The 21,981-nt window shown below is 48.2% G+C and overlaps 1 protein-coding gene across 1 annotated transcript in view; it reads left to right on the forward strand.

Annotated features, from left to right (window-relative positions):
• NIN (ninein) overlaps nt 1-21,981 on the forward strand; it is a 96,200-nt gene that overhangs the window by 28,699 nt on the left and 45,520 nt on the right. Inside the window, exons 4-6 of the mRNA XM_040969517.1 lie at nt 6,812-6,987; nt 20,254-20,293; nt 21,432-21,622. Coding sequence (XP_040825451.1) covers nt 6,812-6,987; nt 20,254-20,293; nt 21,432-21,622 — 407 coding nt within the window. The remainder of the gene's footprint in view (nt 1-6,811; nt 6,988-20,253; nt 20,294-21,431; nt 21,623-21,981) is intronic.

Raw genomic sequence — 21,981 nt, forward strand, 5'->3', positions numbered from 1 at the left:
CATTTTGATAAGACATCAGTTCATCAGGGCATTGTGTCTACATTTTATTTAATCTCCCGAGGGTAGATAAGAAGGTTTGCCAACAGGAGACATGAGGATTATTGTTTACAATAGTGGAGCTTAGAGAATTGGTGTATCCATTGACGTAGGGAAGGGAAACTAACAACAGAAAATTGGGGCAAGCATGCAAATAAGATCAGGACAGCTCTAGTTTCTTAGATGACAGACTAGATAATGTCATTATGCATCTGCCACCTACCATGTCTATAAAAAATGAGGTTGAGGAAATTGCTGTGAGATAGAGAGAGCCATGATGCTTTCTTGCCTGTGCCCCTAGTTGCCCACCTCTTCCTGGCCTTGGCGGCTTTCGGTAGCCATTGGCTCCACAAAAGTTTATGTAGAAGAACAAGAGTGTGGTCAGAACACCCAGGACTGGAGCTACTAGATGGGGTGGTAACTTTGAGTCATGGTGTGCCTACTGACTTAATTTCCTCCAGATGAGAAACTAAGCCTTTGTGAAGCTAAGTATGCCAAACCTGAACTGAGAGCCTAGCTCCAGGGCCATTGGATTCCAAGTTTCACACTGTAAAAGTCCTTGCTTCCTTGCAAGGCTAGCTGGGTAGATAATTCCAACACCTAACATACTTTGGAAGAATATATCCATGATCATTCAGTTGGGACCTGAGACACTAAGAGTTAGGCTAAATGTGTGTGAGAAAAAAAAAAGTCTGGAAGTTGTGCCAAGAAAGGTGTTTTGGGGTTGGATCTTGAGCAATGCGTGCAGGACTCCGAGAAGGCAAAGCGAATGGCAGGTGGGGTCCGCAAGTCTCAAGTGTCTTGGTCTCCCTTCCTTCCCCTCTTTGAGATGTCGCCTTCCACACCTCTTGGTTCTTTTTGTGCCATACCTTACCTTACTCACTTCTCCTCCCAGGTCTCTTCCCCAGCCTCTTGGTCTTCCTTCCCTGACCCATCCTTCTCACTGCCAAGTCCTTGTCTTTCCTGTCTTTCTCCATCTCAGTCTGTCTCCAAGTCTCTCCTTTGGCCTTAGTCTCTCACTTGATTGTTTTCTTGCCATTTGGCTTACTTAGATTCAGACACGAATCCATGCTTTCATCATCTTAATGCCTGCTTCATAGCATGTTCAGAGCAGGTGCTGCAGCAAGGGCATGTGGTCTGTTGGGGCTGCTTATTGGTTCCACAGTGTTCTTCTCCCAAGAAGGATGCTCAGGGTGCATATCCTGAGGTTTGCATGGACTTCTTCTTTCTTGACCTCTTCTTATTGCAAGTGGATTTCAGGATTGTCTCATTGGCTTGGCAGTAGGGCAGTCGATGGGCCCCTTGCTGGCATTGTCCCTGTTTTTTGGTCCTTTGGAACAGGGTTGTCTCTGGTAGGAGCTCCATCAGCTCACTGGGAAAGCACAGTTCTACAGGGACAAGTCCACCAGAAAGTTCTACAGGGAGCAGGACCAGAAAGGTTTGATTTGTAAAATCTTGTCTCTCAACAGGTATGAGGGAACTTGGGAAAGTTGAATTAGAAGAGATTTGTTTTGATACAAACATCTTTTAAATCTGGCCATGGCTTTTAGATAATGCACATTTTCCATGAACTTTTTGAAGACCTCCCTAGAATGTAACATTTTGCCCCTGGCAAGTGTTAATAAATGTGAGTGAAATCAGCCTGTCCTAGGGTTGGACCTGTGACACAGCAGCTCAGTACCTGCTTGGGAAGTAAGTTGGGAATCTGGTTCAACTCCTGGATACTCCATTTCCCATTCTGCTTTCTACTACTGTGGGAGGCAGCTCAAGTGTTTGGGTCCTTGCCACCCACCTGGGATACCCAGATGGAGTTTCTGGCTTCAGCCTGGCCCAGCCCTAGCTGTTGTAGGCATGTGGGGAGTTAACCAATGGGTAGCAGATCTGTCTCTCTTTAAAATAAAACGAAAATAAATACATTTTTAAAAAAGATTTATTTTTATTATTTTTTTATTGGAAAGGCGGATATACAGAGAGGAGAGACAGAGAGGAAGATCTTCTATCCGATGATTCACTCCCCAAGTGAGCGCAACGGGCCGATGCTATGCCGATCCGAAGCCAGGAGCCTCTTCTGGGCCTCCGAAGCGGGTGCAGGGTCCCAAAGCTTTGGGCCGTCCTCAACTGCTTTCCTGGGCCACAGGCAGGGAGCTGGAAGGGAAGCGGGGCTGCCGGGATAGAACCGGCGTCCATATGGGATCCTGGGTGTGCAAGGCGAGGACCTTAACCACTGCGCCACCGCACCGGGCCCAATACATTTTTTTAAAAGTGAAATCTGCCTTGCTCTGGAAGGCATCCTTGAAAATACACTGCCCCTGTGTGTGCTGGGGGTATTTCTTCACTCCACATCCTGTGTTTGCATTTTTGCAAAGGAAGCAGTTGATGGAATAAAGATGTTGAAGCTATTGAACAACTATTTCGATTTCGGTAGGTCCTCATTGCCCAGGCTTTGCTGGCCATGTGTTGGGTTTGATTGAACTAAATGTGTCACATGACCATCTGCATCATATACTGACTGTGAGCAATTTCTAGAATAAAACACATGCTGTGCTGCTTGGTCTAGCAACAGGGTAGCTGTGTGTCCACTGTCCACACTGCTACTGGCAGGGAAGTGGGAGAGGAGCGAGACGGCTGGGAACGGGCCATTTCCCCTGCCTCTCCGTCTACTCACGGTTCTCATGCTCCTTGATGAGTCTTTCAGTCTTTGCTTGTAAGTGAAACACTTCTGGTTCAAAGTCATTCATGTGCACAGTAAGCAGTTCATCCTGATTTGTTAGGTGAATATTGTCACAGCTCTTCAGTTTTTCTTCTTGAGACAGATGAGAAGTAAAGAATGTGGTATCTTTAGGGCCAGTGTTGAGGCACTGTGGGTTAAGGTTAAGCTATCCCTAGAAGTGTTGGTATCCCATATGAAAGTTTAAGTTTGAGTCCTGGCTGCTCTGTTTCTGACCCAGCTCCCAGCTAGTGTGTCTGGGAAAGTAGTAGAAGATTGCCCAAGCGTTAAGGTCCCTGATATAGTTCAGGAAAGAGAACCAAGTTAGGAAACCAAAAAAAAAAAAAAAAAGTATGTCACATCTTAGGCACTTTCATTAAGCATTAAGCTTTGCCCAGAACTGCAGCTTTGCAGCTCTGCCGTTGGGAGTAGCAGGCACCGGGTTAGCCGTGCTTTAAGGCAATGCCCTTCTGCTTGGTGCACTGTTACCATGACTGCTAATGCCCTGGGTGAACCCCATCAGGAGAAGTTCCATGTGTTTTAAACCTCCATGGCAGTAGCTGCTCCCATGACTGTTCTCTCTACACCTCCCTGCCACTTCTGTCATCACCCGAGACCCACAAGGTTGTAGCTCTAAATAAGAGACTGTGTGTGTGGGTGGGGGGTGTCATCCTAAGAGGCATCTATTTCAGGTGGAGTGGTGAGCAGCATCCTTTGTTGGTCCTATTGATGGTTTGGGAAACTCGATGAGGAAGCCTGGATAACCCATTTTTCCATTGTGTGTGCTAATAGCTTTATTGATGGAGCAGTTTAAAGTTTTCTGTAGAAAGTGACAAACATGAAGGTAGTTTAAAACACTTGTGGAAAATTTGATTTCAAGCATCAGTTTATCAAGATAGGCATTTCACCCAGCCTTTAAGTTGCTGGTGAGAATGCCTGAGTCCCCTGCTGGAATCCTTGAGTTCTTGTTTCAACTCCAGCTCCTAACTTCAGGGTTCTACTAACGCAGACCTTGGAAAGCACTGGTGAGGGCCCAAGTGGGGAGGTCCGTTCTGCCCACATGGGAGACCGGGTTGAGCTCCTGGCTCCTAGCTTTGGTAGCAGCCAGGGAACATTGTGTGCATTTGGAAAGTGAAACCAATGGATGGTTCTCTCTCTCTCACAGAAATAACTTTATTTTGGTTCAGAAAATGTTTGAAATCCATGCCCAGTTTGTTCCCAATATCCACTCTTCATCAATTTTGAAGACCTCTCATACATAGGTTCTGTGGAAGGTTAAAATTTGGTCAAAATCCATTATGATAAAATAATACCAGATAATTAAGTTAAAATGCTTGACATTCCCAACAAAGCAACATTCAGCAAGTCAGTACATAAGTCAAGTCTTGACAGTGTTCATGTCCTAGATGACCTCCCATTGCTTCCCAAGCACACTGGTGTCTACGCCCTGTGGGGTGTGAGTAGAAAACCCCTTGGAAGCCATGTTGTGCACAGACAGGCGCATCAGGGCTGAGATCACTGTGATTTTTTTTTCCCGCATGATATGGTTTTGTAGGTATAGGAGTTCCTCCCATCCTTCTCTCCCTATTTTCTCCTCCCTTCATTTCTCCCCAAGTTATCATAGTAGTGTAGTCCCTTAGTACCAGTTACAAGTTTAACTTTCTTCTATTTAAATGTGTGATGGCATGGTTGGTATAGGCAAAGGTATAAAATCTAGTATCATACTCTGAAGATATATTTACCAATTTCTTTGTGAGTCCTCCCCTTCTTTGGGAGTAGAGAGATACACTGCAGCCTGTCTTTGCTTCCCAATCTGTTGGTCTCCATTACACAGTTCATCTATGAGAATATACATGCATACTTGATTACCTATATCTATCTTGTACTTTGCATAGAGGCTGTCATATCAGAGAGAAAATATATTTGTCCCTTTGGGAACTGGCTTACTTAGCTAACCATAATGGTCTCTAGTTGGGACCATTTTGTTGCAGGTGATAGGATTCCATTCTTTTTTGTTGGCTGTGTAGTATTCCATTGAAGTGCTATACCACATTTCTTTCATCCATTCATATGTTGATCAGCATCGGGGTTGTTTCCTTATCTTTGCTGTTGTGAATTGTGCCACTATACCTATAGGGCTGCAGGTCACTCTACTCTCTTGCACGCAGATTTCATTTCATTTGGATATATTCCCAGGAGTGGGATAGCTGGGTCATATGGTAGATGAATTCTCAGTAGTCTGAGCACTCTTGATACTGATTTCCATAGTAGCTGCACTGGTCCACGCTCCTCCCCACAGAGGATTAATGAACCTTTTTCTGGCATGGCAGCTTTTCTGAGAGAGAAGCGCTTTCTCTTGCTCCTTTCCCCTCGTGCCCATTCCGCAGCCAGAGTGCCTGTGTTAGCGAGGGAATGCCCAGGCTCCATCTCCTGAAGGTTTGTTTCCTTGTGGTCCTCTCCAAGCCCCTGAAGTCACTAATGGTGTATCTTGTTGAGAATCCAGTATGTGATCCAGTAAGGCTGATTTTATTTGCCTCTTACCTGGCCAGCATCATTGGGTGTCAGCTGCCAGCAAGGAGCGTGGGGGGCTGGGCCGCTCCTGAGCACCTGCAAGCTGACACACTCACTCCTGATAAGAGGTACCACGCCTGCATGCATGTGGATTTCAGTAGAGAATGTATATGCTTCAGTGTCTCCCGGCAGGGACTCTCTTGACCTCATCAAATGACTTGGTTGTGGCTTTTTCAAAAGCTGGATATAAATATCGCGAGCAGTGAGAGTGCCTACATAAATACTTCCCTCTGAGCCCGGCTGAACATTTTCAGAGTGCTGCTGGCCACATTTGTGAATGTTTGGAATCTGAGCTTGTCCTAGGAGCAGGGCATGGGGGAGGGGGCTGGTCAGGCAGGATCACGTATCCTCCCTGGAAAGCCCCAGCATGACGTCAGTGGAGATTCAAGGCAAGTCTTCTCCTTGAAGCTTTTGTCTCATCGGTCACCATCACTTTGTGGTGTGCACAGGACTCAGCTCAAAACCTGTGTGTCTGAGTGTAGACACCTCTGCCATGTTCCCACAGAGTGCACATGGTCTGTGAGGATAAGGCAGCAGCCAGCACAGCACTGTGGTTTATGCATTTTAATGGAATGTTTTAATTTGTTATTGGGCAAGGTGCTAAAACAAAACAAATTCGTATCTAAAATGGCATTTGAATGGAGTGAAGTATTTATTCTACTGCTTTAAAGCTGTTGGTTGTAGTGAAGGGTTAGCCTGTGACTGTGGAGCTGGGGTGCTGGTGGCAGTGGTGGTGAAGGTGGCGGTGAATGTTGAACCTGAGATGTGTTACATCGTCAGAATGCTGACGTCCCTCTTGAAGGTCAAGAGATGCTCTCCCACATGCGCATTCCTTGTTCTTTTGGACAGCGCCAAAGCCCGTGAAGGAAAACATCACAGCACGCCATTTTTAATTCATGTGGTTTCACCCTGGTAGTGTTCCGGCCCGGCTCTTAATTTTATGTTGCTCACCGATTACAGTTTGCTACATCAGGTCCCTTGCTCAGTCAGCCCGTTTATCTGGTAGATCGGAGTGGAAGGCCTGGTGAAGGATGGAGGGCAGACACTGACTGCACCATGGATTTGGTGCCATTTTTAGTACCATTTGCCAAGGATTCCTCTGATGTTTCTGTCTGTTCATTTGATCTCTGACTCTCCCCCGTCCCCTGCCTTTCTGCAAAATGCCAGCATCGTTAACAGAAGAACTGGTACAGCTCCTTGCCTTTGTCTGATCCTAACCCTGAGCAGTCCCATCACTTACTGCCGTGGTGGCACATCTCCCACTATAGGCGGATCCCCTCTCAGGGAACTATAAATCACCTCAGATCAGAAGTTGTGCTCTGCATGTGACGTGCTGGCTCATATCTGCCCATGCCCCCCCACCCCACCCCCACCAAGTGGCCAGGGGTGGCGGTTTATTTTGAGGCTGCTATAAGAGGCTGTGTGCGCCAGCTGTGTGTGTCAGCTCTGGCTGAGACCCGCATGGCATGTGGCCTCAACTCTTGTCTCCTTGTACAGAGTGCTCACTAGAAGCGCAACCCAAGTACGTTCGAGGGGGCAAGCGCTATGGACGCAGGTCCTTGCCTGAGCTTCAGGAGTCCGTGGAGGAGTTTGCAGAGGTGACAGTGATTGAGCCGCTGAGAGAAGAAGCCCAGCCTACGCTCCTGCCCACTGATGAAGATGACCGGAGTGAGGTAAGCAGCTGAGGGGCCCATGCACCTGCCTGGTTCACGGGGCTCTGGCTGGCACAGGATTGGCCCACTCACAAGCCACTGGCTGACCACGTTACTTGCCTCTTGAATATATTGGACTTTTCTTTGTCATTGGAATGAGTTCACCTTGCAGCTTTTGGCAAGGTGGCCCCTTAGGTCATGCTTTATAGAAATCCATGGAAAAGTCAGCAGTTTATAAGTATTCTCTGTGGTCTACTGTGCTCCTAGTTCTTGCCAGCATGCCTCGCTTCCATATCTGGAGCTGTGTGTTTTAAATGAAAGAAAAAAAATACATATATACATATATTTAAAGATTTATCTATTTTTATTGGAAAGACAGATTTACAGAGAGGAGGAGAGACAGAAAAGTCTTCTATCTTTTCACTCCTCAAGTGGCTATAGTGGCCAGAGCTGTGCTGATTCGAAGCCAGGAACTTCTTTCTGGTCTTCCATGCAGGTGCAGGATCCCAAGGCTTTGGGCCATCCTCGATCTCTTTCTCGGGCTACAAGCAGAGAGCTGGATGGGAAGCAGAGCAGCTGGGACACAAACTGGCCCCATATAGGATCCCAGCACTTGAAAGATGAGGATTTAGCTACTGAGCCATCACAATGGGCCTGAAAGAATGTATGTTTTTTAAAGCCCACTCCTCCCCTTTCTCCAGCTCTCATGATGTGCAAGGAGGCATGTCGCATTCTGAGCTCTTGGGTGTCCTCTTTAGCAGCAAGACTTACAACTCTTACAATTGGTTTCTGCCTCAGGATCCAAGCAGGGGCACTTGGACAGTGCTCAGGCACTGTTCCTGGTGTGTGCCCTGTCCTGTAGCACTGCTTGTTGTCTTGCGTACAGAGACCCGTCTGCCATTCCCAGCTCCCTCCTTGTCGTTCTGTACGCTGCCATCATCCAATCCGTAGGGCAGCAGCAGCGTTTCTTCAGGCCTTCTTGATGGCTCATTTACCAGCATCCCATTTATAGAATATGATTGAAGACACCATGCTGAGCAAGCTCTAAATATTTCTTGCAAATCCCAGCTCAGATGGGGGCTGCAGATATTTCAGTTGTGAATATCAAGTAGCAAAGAGCAAGGCTCTCTGAAAGTAGTCTGTAGGCTGCCTCCTGTGTGTGTGCGTGTGAATGATTGTGCTTGCGTTGCTGCCATTCATGTTCAGCTTACTGAAGTCCACAGGAAGTCTGCTCACCATATTATCCCCAGTATCTTGTATCCTCAGCCTTCCAAAACACCCACAAAACCCAAAGTCACAAGCAGTAGCCCGAGTATTGAGTAGCAATGAAAACTGCCGATAAGTCCTAACCTTGGCAAGGTGTGACCCATCTGATCAGAAATTTGCATCATTTAAAAACAAACAAAAAAATAAGGCTAGTCCTCAATACCAGAAATGAGGAGCATTGGTAGAAATGTGAGTGAGAAGGGAGAGAGGAGGCACAGAAGTGGAGGAGTAAGAGTAGTGTGGATGAAAACTGCAAACAGAATGCTGCAGGGAAGGGGAAGGCCAGTGCTGCCTGCAGTGTCACAGCACCAGGGCGCTGGGTCTGAGCCAGCAGCTCCTCTGCCCCGCCCCTCCACTCCGAGAGATGGCCGCTCCTCTTTTGCCAAGTCCCTGTTGAAAATTTAGTTGAAGGTTCCCCCACCCCAGCACTACTATGCTCAGAGCAGTCAGCCATCTTTGATTCCAAGGAGGCAGATATATCTACTGCAGTCAGCAGTTTTTTCCTGTGTGTGTTGATGTCAGGAAAGGTCTTGTTGTCTGACATCAATTCTGTTCCTGAGACATGTGAAATGTTCTTAAAGAGACTTGTTGACAAAAAATTGGTTGAAATGTCCCCATACTGGAAGGAGGAAAAGTTTGTAATTTGATAAACACTTTTAAGTCTAATATTTCATTTCCCCCAAATGTTTGTGGAGTACTCAAGGTATTGTTATTTGGTGCTATGAAATCACATGACCACCTGTTTTTGCATATGCTAGTTTCTCTGGGACTATCCAGAAAGTTGATGGGCCGAGCCGGTCTTTGTCAGTAGCGAGGTATTTATTGCTTATACCCTTGTTAGAGCTTATGCACTGTCTGGTTTCATGTATAAATAAAGAGCTGAGGCCCGAGCCTGGGTGCAGTCTCACAGCTGTATCTTAGTGAAAGGGCAGAATCGCTTCACCCGTGACGGGCTCAGCTTCACTCCAGTCCTCCAGGCTCCTGCGATGCAGCCCCTCGATGCTCTGTGCGGGCGCCCTTGTATGCACCTCTCTGTGGCCAGTAAGCACTGCGAATAGAGGCCAACACCAGGCACACGACTTGGGTGGATCTCTGTTCTCAGTGGGGCTTGCCTTGGATGCTTCATCCCAGCCCAGGGCAGAACAGCTGTAGCAGTAAGGGATAGCCTATTTTTTTGTAAGCCATGGCCTATTTGCTTGCCAAAAGTAGACTCAAACGCAAGCTCATCCAGCTGCTTACTTACCTAAAAAGGAAATGTTCTGTAAGCGGAATTGATCCTGTCAATTTGTTAATGTATAGCTAACAAATTAATAATTTCATTTGTGATAATTTTTTTTTGAAAGAGAGAGGCAGAGACAAAAAGAAACAAGCAGAGAGAGGGAGAGGGAGAAGAAGAGAGAAGGAGGGAAGGAAAGATGAGACAGGGAGAGAGCATTCCCATCTGCAGATCAGTCCTCAAACGCCTGCACCAGCCAGCGCTTGGCTGAAGCTAGGGCCAGGAACAATCCACATCTCCCACAGGGTGGCAGGGACCGATCAAGTGAGTCCTCACTCCTACCTCCCAGGGCCTGCGTTCAGCAAGGAGCTGGAGTCGGGAATTAAGTCCAAATGTTCTCTGTGGAGCACAGGCGTCTTAACTTCTAGGCCTAATGGCTGCCCGGCTAACACATTTTAATAATCCTATCAGTAGTTAAGAAGATAGATCTCAACTTCGTGCAACCAGTGCACAAGTTACTTTCTCTGATGTGTATAGTCTGCTGGTACACCACCACTTTTGTCACATACCATCTTGACAAGGTAGACTGCAGGTTTCCTGGTCAGTGGCTAAAATATTAACCTTAGAAATTCAGGGTTGATCAGTTGACCAGAAGCTCACTTGCTAGACCATGTGGACTTGTTCTACAAATTCCTTCTACTGAAGCTGTTTGGACATGTCAGAGGAGACCCAGGGCACCTTCCCATTTGAGGTCCTCTTGGCTCCAGTCTTTAAAGTGTCAGAGTTTTTCCTTGGGCTCTTACTTTGTCTTACTTTGTCTCACAGTCACCAGGTCCTGTGTGGCATTGGATCCTCCCCAACCCCGATAATGCATAGGAGTTCTTGGGTGGGTTGCTGGATAGCTTTCTGTGTTTTCTTTATTTCTCAAACTTATTCATATAAAGCCAGCGTGAGGGGCTCGGCGCAATAGCATAGTGGTTAAAGTCCTCTCCTTGAACCCTCTGGCATCCCATATGGATGCCGGTTCTAATCCCGGCAGCCCCGCTTCCCATCCAGCCCCCTGTCTGTGGCCTGGGAATGCAGTAGAGGATGGGCCAAAGCTTTGGGACCCTGTACCCATGTGGGAGACCCGGAAGAGGCTCCTGGCTTCAGATTGGCTCAGCTCCAGCCGTTGCAGCCGTTTGGGAGTGAACCATCAGACGGAAGATCTTCCTTTCTGTCTCTCCTCCTCTCTGTATATCTGCCTTTCCAATAAAAATAAATTAATTAAAAAAATTTTTAAAGTCAGTTAGAGAGCCTGCCTTAGCCATGAGCTCATCTGGTGACAGTTGGTTACGCACTCCTAGGATGCAGTGCCATAGCTGAGAACCCACACCATTGTCATGGTGTGGTGGCAGCCATCTGAGCCACCTTCAGGAATTGCCATTCTATCTCTTCTTCCCCCTACAACTTAGAGCACTGTAGCCCTTTCCTGCTATAAAAGAACACATCAAATCCAGCCACTAAGTTGTCTCCCCTGGCAGGGTCAGTTGGCAGGGCCATGAAGCCACTCTGGAGGTAAAGACCTTGCCCAGTTTTCAGCACTAAATGGTGAGCTTCCGGCTTTCATTTGGGAAGGCAGGAGCAGAGTGAACAGGAGCCCAGCGGACTGCTCCACCCAGCAGCAAGCTGCAACCTGCGCTGCTTGGCCGGCAAGCTCAGGGTGACACTGGAAGGCACGTGGCGGTGTTTTTTTTTTCTTCCTCCAGGAATCACTTTTCACTTGACTCCGTTCAATTGGACATTCTGTTCCAAATTAATCCAAATGCACAATCTTGATTCCAACCTGAGCTGGGATTGACCACAGGGTTTCGGTGACGACTGTTTGTGCCTGAGCTCAGTAAGAACAGAAAGGAGACTTTTAGACTTGAAGAATAAATTCTGGTTTCCTTTCCTGTGTGGGAGCTGCTGAGCTGACCTTGAGTTTTGTGATGCTGTGTCTACGGAGGGTAGAAGAAAGGGAAGAAAAAAAAAAAAAACACCGAATAAATTCTCAATTCTGTTCTCTATTATTCAGACCTGCTAGGAGGGTTGTGTGGTGAACACAATTGGGGCAGGCCGCTGTGCTTTCTGCCCCGGTTGGGAACAGGGACCGCCTTGTTAGCTGGCCTCCTCCATAGGGAATAAATCGGGTCTTGTGAGATCTTGATCAAAAAGCATGGGGGGTTGAACAAGGATTTCTTCAACCGTAGACTACGGTCTTGTAAGCCAAAACCATTGGCATGCACCTTGCAACTTGAGCGAACACCTGAGGGAAAAGTTAAGGATGATTGCTGCCTTCGCCCAAGGATAGACTGGCAAATTCAGCTTTGTGCTGGGACTGTATTGGGGCTGGGGGAAGTAGTTGCTTAAGCACTTAAAAATCCTAAAAACAAAGAACTGATTTTAGTAACCTACAACACTCAAACTTCTTCAGGAAGTGTGAAACACACTTTTCTTCCCCTTCTGTTCGTTATCATATATGCATCACTTGGCAGTTAAAGTTGATGAATAATTCCTGTCTATTATATAGAGTCAATATTGAATTCAGAGCAAAGTTCTTGATAACCGAGAGAAGTCCTGCTGAGACCTTTAAAAAAATACATATTTATTTGCATGTTTGAAAGAGTGAAAAAGAGACAGAGAGGGAGATCTTCCATCCCCTGGGTCATTCCCCAAATGGCCATAATGGCTGGAGCTGAGCTGCTCCAAAGCCAGGAGCTGCTTCTGGTCTCCCATGTGGGTACAGGGGCCCAGCACTAGGCCCACCCTCCACTGCCTTCCCCAGCACATTCTGCTGCACCCTTTGCGGCTGGGATGTTCCTGCTCGCCTGTTCCTACTCCAGTCTTGGATAAGGCAGTCTCCTTCCCAAGGCCCTTTATGCCAGGCAGATGATACCAGGTTATCAGGCTAGATCAGCGGCATTACCATCTTTGCCTTCAGATGTCTTAAGTCTGGTCAGATCCACCTGGCTCTTCCCAGTGCTGAAACGCTCACTCAGCTGGGGAGTGATGACAGTGCCAGGAAAGTGATGGCAGGGAGCCCCTTCAGAGCTGGTTCCATGGCTCTGTCCCAGCACAGCTGTTCCCTGGCCTATGAGGCTTCCTGACCTCAACCCAGAGGGAGGTGTCTTGGAGTCCAGGCCCTGCCCTCATCTCCTTCCAGATACCCAATCTCTGTTCATTTTCTAAATAGAAACTAAAACAGACCAAGAGTGACCAAGGTGATCTTCGCGATGGCAGTCACATTTTCTGACTGTATTTCATATAGAAATTGAATATTCATGATCCCTGAAGCAACTCTGCTGAGTAAGAGGGATTTGTTTCTTCTTTTTTAAAAAAACCATAAAGTCCCGGAAGCCAACACTACTGCAACCTGTGGATGAGATGAGATTTAAGGCTCCAATATAGAAACTCAATTTGGTTTCACTCTAGCTGTAGGGAAGCTGGTTGGCAGTGGAGTCAGGCTCCTCAAGATGCCTGGGCATTTTAAAACCATGCAGTAATTCCTGGTGCTCCCAGCAGACACTTATGGCATTGAATTGCTTTTAAAGATACAGGTACTGATTTGCATTCTAACTCTGGCAGCCCTGCTGTGGCTGGATCAGCTGGTCCATGGGATCAGCAGCAAGAGGCTGGGAGCTGAGCTGTCATCCTGGTCTCACACGTCTGCCTTGTAAGCTGCAGTGTAGGAAACTGTCCTTGCAGAGACCAGCTCCAGCCCTCTCAGCACGCTTCGTCCCCAGGGCCCAGCCCAGAACCCCAGCTTCATAAATGTGAAGGGCTTTGAGTGCACTTGGCCTGAAATGCTGTGTTATTCCAAACCCTGAAGTTAGGATCCATAACCATCCTCTGTACACAGCTCCTCTGGTCCCTCCAGCACTTGCTGTGTGTAGCTAAGTGTGCTGTCCACTTGCAGTACATGCTGAAGTCCAAGTTTGTTGAGAGCTGCATGATATGAAGCTCTTCCCTTCAAAAAGATTTTTTTTAAAAAATCTGCTTCAGGCTGTGAGGTTGCTGAGGTTAGCCCTGGAGCTGGAGCGGCAGCTGGTGCTGGGAGACAGCGGCCCCACATGTTCCCCTGTAATCACTTTAATTAGCCATACACTATGTGGGCACAAAGGTCCTCACTGCAGCAGATGGCTGGTGTGGATGGGAGCTGGACTATTGTGGCCCATGAGCCGCATGGGCCCCTGCAGGCTGCAGTTCCTGGCCCTGGCCCCCTGTGCTAGAAGCTGGGGGCACCAAGAGCCTGGGACCATCTGCTCTGTAGCACTGCTGAGCAGGTGTTGGCAAAGAAAACATTCTTGGACCGTGTGTCGCCTACATAGCCCATGTGTTCGGGACACTCCTGTCCAGCTGTAGCACGACCCTGGAGCCTGCCACAATGGCCAGCATGATACTGACAGGGCCCCTTTGTCTGTCTGAAGGTGTGGTGGCAACTGCCTTCTGCTACAACTGCTTTGACCAGGCAACCTCTGACCCCCCTCTGCCACTGCTGCTGTCCATGGGGCTATAGGGCAGTGCCCTGGTCGTGGTAATAAGGAGACCCAGGGCAACCTTTGCCAGCTGCGGGGCCACTGTGTGCAGGAGGTATAGTCTCAGGGCAAGCCCTGCTTCCAGCTGGACTCACAGTCCGATGCTTTGTCACAATTCCTGAGCTGAGAGCTGCGGCTAAGGGGGCCTCCCAGCTTTTGGGTATGGCTGATGAATAAGCATTATGAGTTTCTGGCATGGTGTGCAGACATGTGTGGAGGTTGTGATGTCAGAGTTGTTCGTTTTCAAGTCTCCCGCGGGCTTGGTCTTATAGCTGACCTGGTTCTATCCTATCCCCCAACCCCTGCTGTTTGTTGCTCTTGCTCTGGTTCTTGTTCCGCAGACCCATCTGGTAGGCAGAGCGCATTTCCCTTTGGTTTTAACAAGCCCCTGGTGCTTGAGTTATATCAGGCACTGTCCTGAGAGCTTTCCAGCCAGGAAGTATGTCCTAACAGTAGGTGTCCGTGTTCTCTGACCCAGGAGGAAACAGAAGCACAGAAAGGTTAAGTAATTCTCTTGAGCTCACACAGCCAGTAAGTGGAGGAGCTAAAATTGGCATCTAGGAGTATAAACCTCTGACCTCATCATTGTTCCAAGGTAATGGCAATCACTGACATTTCCACCACCATCCGGTAGGTAGGGGTAGGTCCCCACCATGCAGGGGACAGTGCCAAAGGCTCACAAAAGGTGGCAGAGCCAGGACACCCCCTGGGCAGCCTCTATGCCAATCCCTTATCCACCTGTCATCTTGTGTCTCCAGAGACCAAATGACCACACCTCTAACTAGTTAGTGCTGTAGAACCCCCAAACCTGGGCCTACTTAGCCCATTCAGGGGGTGGAGAAAAGTAGGTGTTTGTTGCAGAGCAAGGAGCTGGGAGGTATGGCTTCATTCGCCAGCACCCAGAGGAATCAGAAGTGAGGGTTCTTCTACTTTGACATTGGGGCTGAGAGGTGCGTGTTCAGCGTATGTCCAGGTTCCTGATTGGGCGGTGGTTCCCGTGACCTTCCTTTTTGATTGGTTGGTGCTGTTGTGCTCTTCAGGGAATTTCTGATGGCCAGATGGGCTTCTATTGGTGTCGGGGTTTACATGCAAGTGGCAGTTACTTGCTGACCCAGTCCTGGATTTGTCCAGCCCGGATCCAGAGTTTCTCTACACAAAGCCTCCTACTCACCATGGCCACAGGGTTTTAGCATTTATATAAGATGATTTTTTGAGTCAGCTGATTAAAACCTTGTTTAGCATCTGCTTTTCTCACCTATATCTGTGAAGGCCAGGCATGGAGCCCTTGGTCGAGAGGAAGCTGGTCAGAGTCAGAGAGTGGCTGAAGCCCACGGAAGTGACAGAATGCATTCATACCTGCTTTTTCTCCAGTGAGAGGCTGTGTATGATTTCAAGGGCGATCTTGTCCTGTCGTGCCTGTGCTTCTCCCGAGCATGCTATGGTTTTGGTGGTTCTGTTCCTTCTGGTGCTCTTGACAGTTCAGAGTGGAGAGCACCTGCCAGCTTGCAGGGTGCAGGGCCCTGTTCTGAGTGACACCTCTTCTCTTTGGTGGTGCTCCAGCAGCCGGATGATGTCATCCGCAGTCCTCCTAACCTGCCTCCCCTCCCCCTTCCCCAGATTTTTAAATTGGAACCACTGGCTCCAGGCAGGCAGAGGGAAAATAAATGAACTGTGAATGAACTACACTTCCCACCCCCATCCCTGAAATTGGAATTTCCTAACAAACATTGAGCTGCCAAGGGGAGGTTTCCCTCCCTTTGATTCAAAGCACAGACCACTAGTGGAGGTGAGAGGGCCAAGGCAGCCTTGGTCAAGTCTGCATGATGAGTGCCATCTCCTGAGGAAGGAAGGCTTTGGAAATGAGAATGCGGCCATCAGCATAGCCTTGTGTCCTGGCAGATCCTGTGTCTCCTGAAGAATGACCAGGCAAGCGTTGTCCCTGTAAGATTTAGATCATGCCCAGGCCACCCCCACTGGGGTATATGAGGCACTGCCCGGGGCGTATAAGACTGGTCTGAGCCTGACTTTGTTGCGTGGGACTGTTTGCATCTACAGGCCTGGTCTCAGGGTCTCTAGTCAACTCCAGTCAATGTTGAGCGGACATGGGTACCAACTGCACTCACCTGCCCAAGCAGCACCTGAGCTTGCCCACTTAGCCTTCCCCTGGAACACTGCAAAATGGTTCTCCCCAAAGAAAGAACCTCTTGTTTCTCCCCGTTACCAACCTCCACCTCCCCAAGTCCTGGATATTAACGTGCTAAGCACTGGAGAAGAGGTGGGCAGAAGAAGTGGCCACGGCCTTAGAAATAGAAATGCCTGTCTCAGTCACACAGAAACGCTTGTTATAACTGTAGAGGAAATAAAAAGAAAATGGGTTCCCCTAGCGCCTCAGCCACAATGTCTGTTTTTATGATCTCTGTTTCCTTCCAGTCTTTGTCTCATTATATAAATGTTTTTGCCAGCGATAATAGACCCTAGTGCAAATTGCATTTTCATGATGGTCTTTAATTTAACGTCTCATGAGCTGTTTTCCTGTGTTTCTCCAAGGTTTTTTTTGGTTACGTTTTGAATGACTACGTTAGGATGTATCCTAAGGTTTGATGCCCCATTGTTAAATATTTGGGTTGTTTGTAGTATTTTATTGTGCTGCAGCGTACCTATTTATGCATATGTCTCCCCCCAACCTTCTTTGATTTTCTTCCCTTCAATTATCAAGTGAAATTATTGGATGTAGCAATTTTGTTTGTTTGTTTTTGGTTCATAAAGTCATTTTTTAAAAAAGCCATCTATTTGCACAGAAGCATAGAAACAGACCTATTTTCAGCCACAATCTCAGTGGCGTAAGAGTTAAATCCACTTGCTAACTTAGCAGGTGCACCATGAGTCCTTGGTTTGGTCTGTGCTTCCTTAAGTTGGTCCCCTGTATTTACTTGTGCTGAACTTCACATAAATCATAGGCATTCTAATGTCTGTGCTACAGGCGTTTAATGTCTGAACATTTTTCTTACAAACCTATATGAACAATAGATGGCCCTTCATGCCTACCCAGATTTAAGCTTTCAGTTTCAAAAAGCAAAATGATGAAGAAATTGTGTAAGTTGAATATGTGTTATATAAATACTTGTCCAATAAAAGTAATCACACAGTGTGGTGCTTATTATGTGCCTCAGCATGTGGCCACTACACTGTGAAATTTGTGCTACTGCATGCCCGTTTGATAGGTGTAGAAACTGAGGCCAAAGAAGCCAAGAAACTTGCCCAAGTCTGAATCCACCTTCGGGAGTGTGGCCTCTGAGGCTGGCTGCAGGTCAGCTCTGGGTCTCTCGTTAGGGGTGAGTGCTGGAGCAAGTGGGCACCCAGGAGGTATTGCCCTGGCTCTCAAACTCATTGCTGACTTTCAAAATGAGAGCAGTTGGTGTTGGGACACATCAGGTGACGTTGCTGCCTGTGATACTGCATTTCCCGATCTAGCTCCTTGTTGGCACACCTGGGAAAGTTGCAGGAGATGACCCAAGTGCTTGGATCCCTGCCAGCCACATGGGACACCTAGACGGAGTTCCAGGGTTCCAGGCTCCTGGCTTGGCTCGACACAGTTCTAGATGTTGAAGCCATTTGGGGACTGAACCAGGGGATAGAAGATACCTCCCTCTCTTCATCTCTCTTCTTCAAATAAATTAAATTAATGAATAAATGATGAAAACAAATCACATTAATGACCACATGTATGTAATAAATTCCATGTAGCTGCATGCAGCTGGAGCCTCAGGGATTTCTGGAGACGTGTGAGCTGTGCTGTCACTCCTGTGAGGCCCAGCTGGGCTGTCTGTCTGCTCTGGACCTGGTGGGAACGTAGATGCCTGCACCTGCTAGGTGCTCTTCTCAGAAACCATGGCCTGCTTGTGATCTGCTTGTTACTTCCTTTCTTTTTTTAAAGATTTTTTTTTTTTTAATTCTTATTGGAAAGCTAGATCAGACCTACAGAGAGGAGAGACAGAAAAATCCTTCATCCGCTGGTTCACTCTCCAAATGGCTGCAATGGCCAGAACCAAGCCAGTCTGAAACCAGGAGCAAGCAGCTTCCTCCTGGTCTCCCATTTGGATGCAAGGGCTCAAGACTTGGGATCATCTTCCACTGCTTTCCCAGGCTATAAGCAGGAAGCTGGATGGGAAGTGGATCAGCTAGGACATGAACTGGCACCCACATGGGATCCCAGCACTTGCAAGGTGAGGATTTAGCCATTAAGCCATCATGGCAGACCCTGGGATGGCCTTGACCAACATTATTAGGTAGACTACCATGTCCTGTTTCGTTAGCTGTAGGTGGATCAAATGGCTTTAATTCTAATGTGTTTTCAGTTAAGTCATTTTGTTCTGTTGGATAAAGAATATGGGGAATACAGATAGCACAATGACCTCTACCCCGCCTTTTTTTTTTTTTAAGATTTATTATTTTCACTTGAAACTCAGAATCCTAGGGAGAGAGAGGAGAGATAGACACATCTTCCATCCCCTGGTTCACTACCCAAATGGCTGCATTGGTTAGAGCTTGGGTAATTCAAAACTGGAAGCCAAGAGCTTTTTTTAGTTCTCCCATGTTGGGGCTGGGGCCCAAAACCTTGAGCCCACCCCCTGCTGTTTTCCCAGGGAGCTGGATTGGAAGTGAAACATCCATGACACTAACCGGGGATCCTTGACCCGAGTACTTGAGCCACCCCCTGATTCCTCTCCTGGTGCTTATTAGCAAGAAGCTGGAGTCCAACGCAGAGCTGGGGCTTCAGCTTGACGTTCTAATACCAGATGTTGGCAGCTCCGTTGATATTATAACTACTGGGCCAAATGTCTACCCCAGACTTACCTTTTGATTCCACTTTTGCCAGGACTTTTTGAAGTGTCCTCCTAATAGTGGTTTTCAGCATCTTCCCAAGCTTAGCCTGTGAAATAGATGGAGGCAGACCCAGGCCTGGAGGAATCTGAGCTCTGAAGCCAGGAGCGAGCAGGGGCTACTTCGTGGTGGAGTTGATTTGAATGCACGGAGCTGCAGCTGTCTTGCCCAGTTCAGCCATCCCAGGGATCCTTAGGCTGGGATGTCACCAGTGACACCTTCATTCTTGGCATAGCATAATTGGGACAAGAACAGCAGTCCTGATTTTAGGATCTGCCTTTTCCCAGTGGATTTCTTTGGATGGTTACAGAACCTCCGGGCACAAATGGGCGCTCCAGGTAAAGCTGACTGGTGGGACAGCCAGAGGAGCTGCCCACGTGCTTGTTGCCGCTGCTGGAGGCAGGCCTGTCCCTGCGGCCCCACAGATCAGGCGCTGCCTTTTGCTTCTGACTTGTACCCTGAGCTGTGGAGAGTTGTATCACCCTCCGTGAGCTGGGAGAAGACCCAGTGAGGGATGTAGCAGAAGGAAGCGAAATGATCTAATTCAGACAAACGTCACTACTGTCCCTGTATTGCCTATTTACTGGTAATGCTTGTTTTATGTAAGTGAAGTTTCCTCACCTCCGTGTTCTGGGTTGCCCCTCTCTGCCACATGCCCACCAGTCTAGTCGGGGCCTCATTGCTTCTTCCAGAGAGACCACCGTGCTTGACCAAGTCTGAAGTGTCTGCTTGAGATACTCACAGCATCCCAAACCACTGCAGGTTCATGGGCTTTGGTCAGTGTTGCTATGACGTGACCTCGCAGATGGAGGGGCGGGAGAGGTAGAACAGTGCGGAGTTGGTGCAACCCTGCAGATGGCCGGGGTGCCCTTTGGCTGCTTAATCAAAAAGACCCCACTCCAGGCCCGGCGCGGTGGCACAAGTGGTTAAGGTCCTCGCCTTGCACACCCGGGATCCCATATGGGCGCCGGTTCTATCCCGGCAGCCCCGCTTCCCTTCCAGCTCCCTGTCTGTGGCCTGGGAAAGCAGTCGAGGATGGCCCAAAGCTTTGGGACCCTGCACCTGCGTGGGAGACCCGAAAGAGGCTCCTGGCTTCGGATTGGCATAGCATCGACCGTTGCACTCACTTGGGGAGTGAATCATCGGACGGAAGATCTTCCTCTCTCTCTCTCCTCTCTGTATATCCACCTTTCCAATAAAAACATAATAAAAATGAAATCTTAAAAAAAAAGACCCCACTCCAAGGAGAACACTGGAAGATCCCAGAAGCAGGCCACTCCCCTAGGTGATGAGCTGTAAAGTGATCAAGGTAGGCCTGGTTTGTCTCTTGAGTTCTGTAACTCACGAATCTTCTCTTGCCTTCCCCAGCGCTGGAAGCCGCAAGGAGGTGAGGAGTATGAAGCTGAAGGTAAGAGCCTATCAAGTGTGGGGACCCACAGAGGGAAAGGGTTTCTACTGCCATTCACAGGGCACTCCCCACACTCCACCTTTCTGGGTCTCCTTTGCTGGAGGCAGCAACAAAACTCACCCCCTCAGTTGCTGGCAGTATGGTCCTTGCGTCTTGACATATGCGAGATGACACCTAAGCTATAGGATTTCATTTGTTGGCTAATGACCCTCTGATACAGACTTTCAAGTTAATTTGCCAGCAGGCCTGAATAGATAACTGAAAACTCTTTGCCAAGTGACCCGCAGGTCTATTTATGCAGCGTTGGAATACGTTGCCCTGATGGCCACCAGAGGGCACTGTGGCTTGGCTGATGGTCTCGCTGGGCTGAGATGTGACGGCAGCACAGCAGCAGTAAAGACAGCCTTTCTGTCCGTAAATAGTTGGAAAGCACCGAGCAGTCCTCTCATGCCTACGGGCTGCTTCCAGGTAGTGCATTATGCCAGTAATTCTCTCATGCTTAATTAATGTCCTCAGAGAATCCTTGATACGTAAGTGCATGCCATACCAGTGGGAACTTGTAAGAAGGATACCTAAGGAATCTTCTTAAACATGTTAGTTGATGCTTAAGTCTTCAAATGGAACTTGCCATTAATGTATGGGTCATCAAGACCTTGTGGTTTGTAACCTTTCATGCTGGTCTGTTGGATTATCTAAGGTCAGATACAGCTTTGGAGGCAGGCAAGTTTTCCAATATAAAATTGTTTTAAAGGTGCTTTTGTATTCGAACTAGAAAGTGGAGACAGGGAGCAGTGGTTGAGATAGGACTTTGGAATGATGCTCCACATACTTCTGTTACAATCTGGAACAGTCTAGGCTGGTCATCGCTTCAGCTGGAGTTAAATCAGGCTAGAACTGGGTGCAGGGTGGCCCCAGGAAATGGGGTTCTCATGCAGATGTGACTGCCAGGACACAGAAACCTGCAGCCTAATAACTGGAGGCTCTATTTTAGCCGTTCTTAGGGACCTTAGGAAAATGGAGTCAACTTTTCCTGCCTGTGTTTCGGTTAGTCTCTTTCGAAAGGCACATTTGTCATCGGAACAGGCATCCTCTCTCTCTGATCTCTTTGGTGACTACACAGCATTGGCTCTTCTTTCAGGCCAGCTAAGGTTTTGGAACCCTGATGATCTGAATGCCTCACAGAGCGGGTCTTGCCCGCCCCAAGACTGGATAGAAGAGAAACTGCAAGAGGTTTGTGAGGACTTGGGGATCACCCGTGATGGTCACCTGAACCGCAAGAAGCTGGTCTCCATCTGCGAGCAGTATGGCTTGCAGCATGTCGATGCAGAGGTAAGCCCTGTAGTGTGCTGCTATTCTGGGGCAATAGAGGCTGAACCCACGATACAGGCTGAGCCAACAAGACAGGTTTAGCTGGCAACATGCTTGGATCTGCCCTGCCATGGCTTCCTGAGGCATCTTTTTTGCTAGGAAGTCATTACTGCAGATTTGCCTTTGAGGAGCTGACATTGGGTTGGCGGGGGAGGACCACAGTGGTTGGCACATCTTGAGCTCTTGGCACATGTTTAACACTGTGCTGAGTGTGTTTCTCCGGGTGGCCATCAGATGCCAGCTCCCTGCAGTCACGATGTCACCTATATCTGGGGACAGGTATCACTCACAGAGGGAAAAGTGGGAAGTCCTAGAACAAG

The sequence above is a fragment of the Ochotona curzoniae genome, unplaced genomic scaffold, assembly GCF_017591425.1.
Source record: "Ochotona curzoniae isolate NIBS_2020 unplaced genomic scaffold, NIBS_Ocur_1.0 scaffold_4701, whole genome shotgun sequence".
NCBI lineage: Eukaryota > Metazoa > Chordata > Mammalia > Lagomorpha > Ochotonidae > Ochotona > Ochotona curzoniae.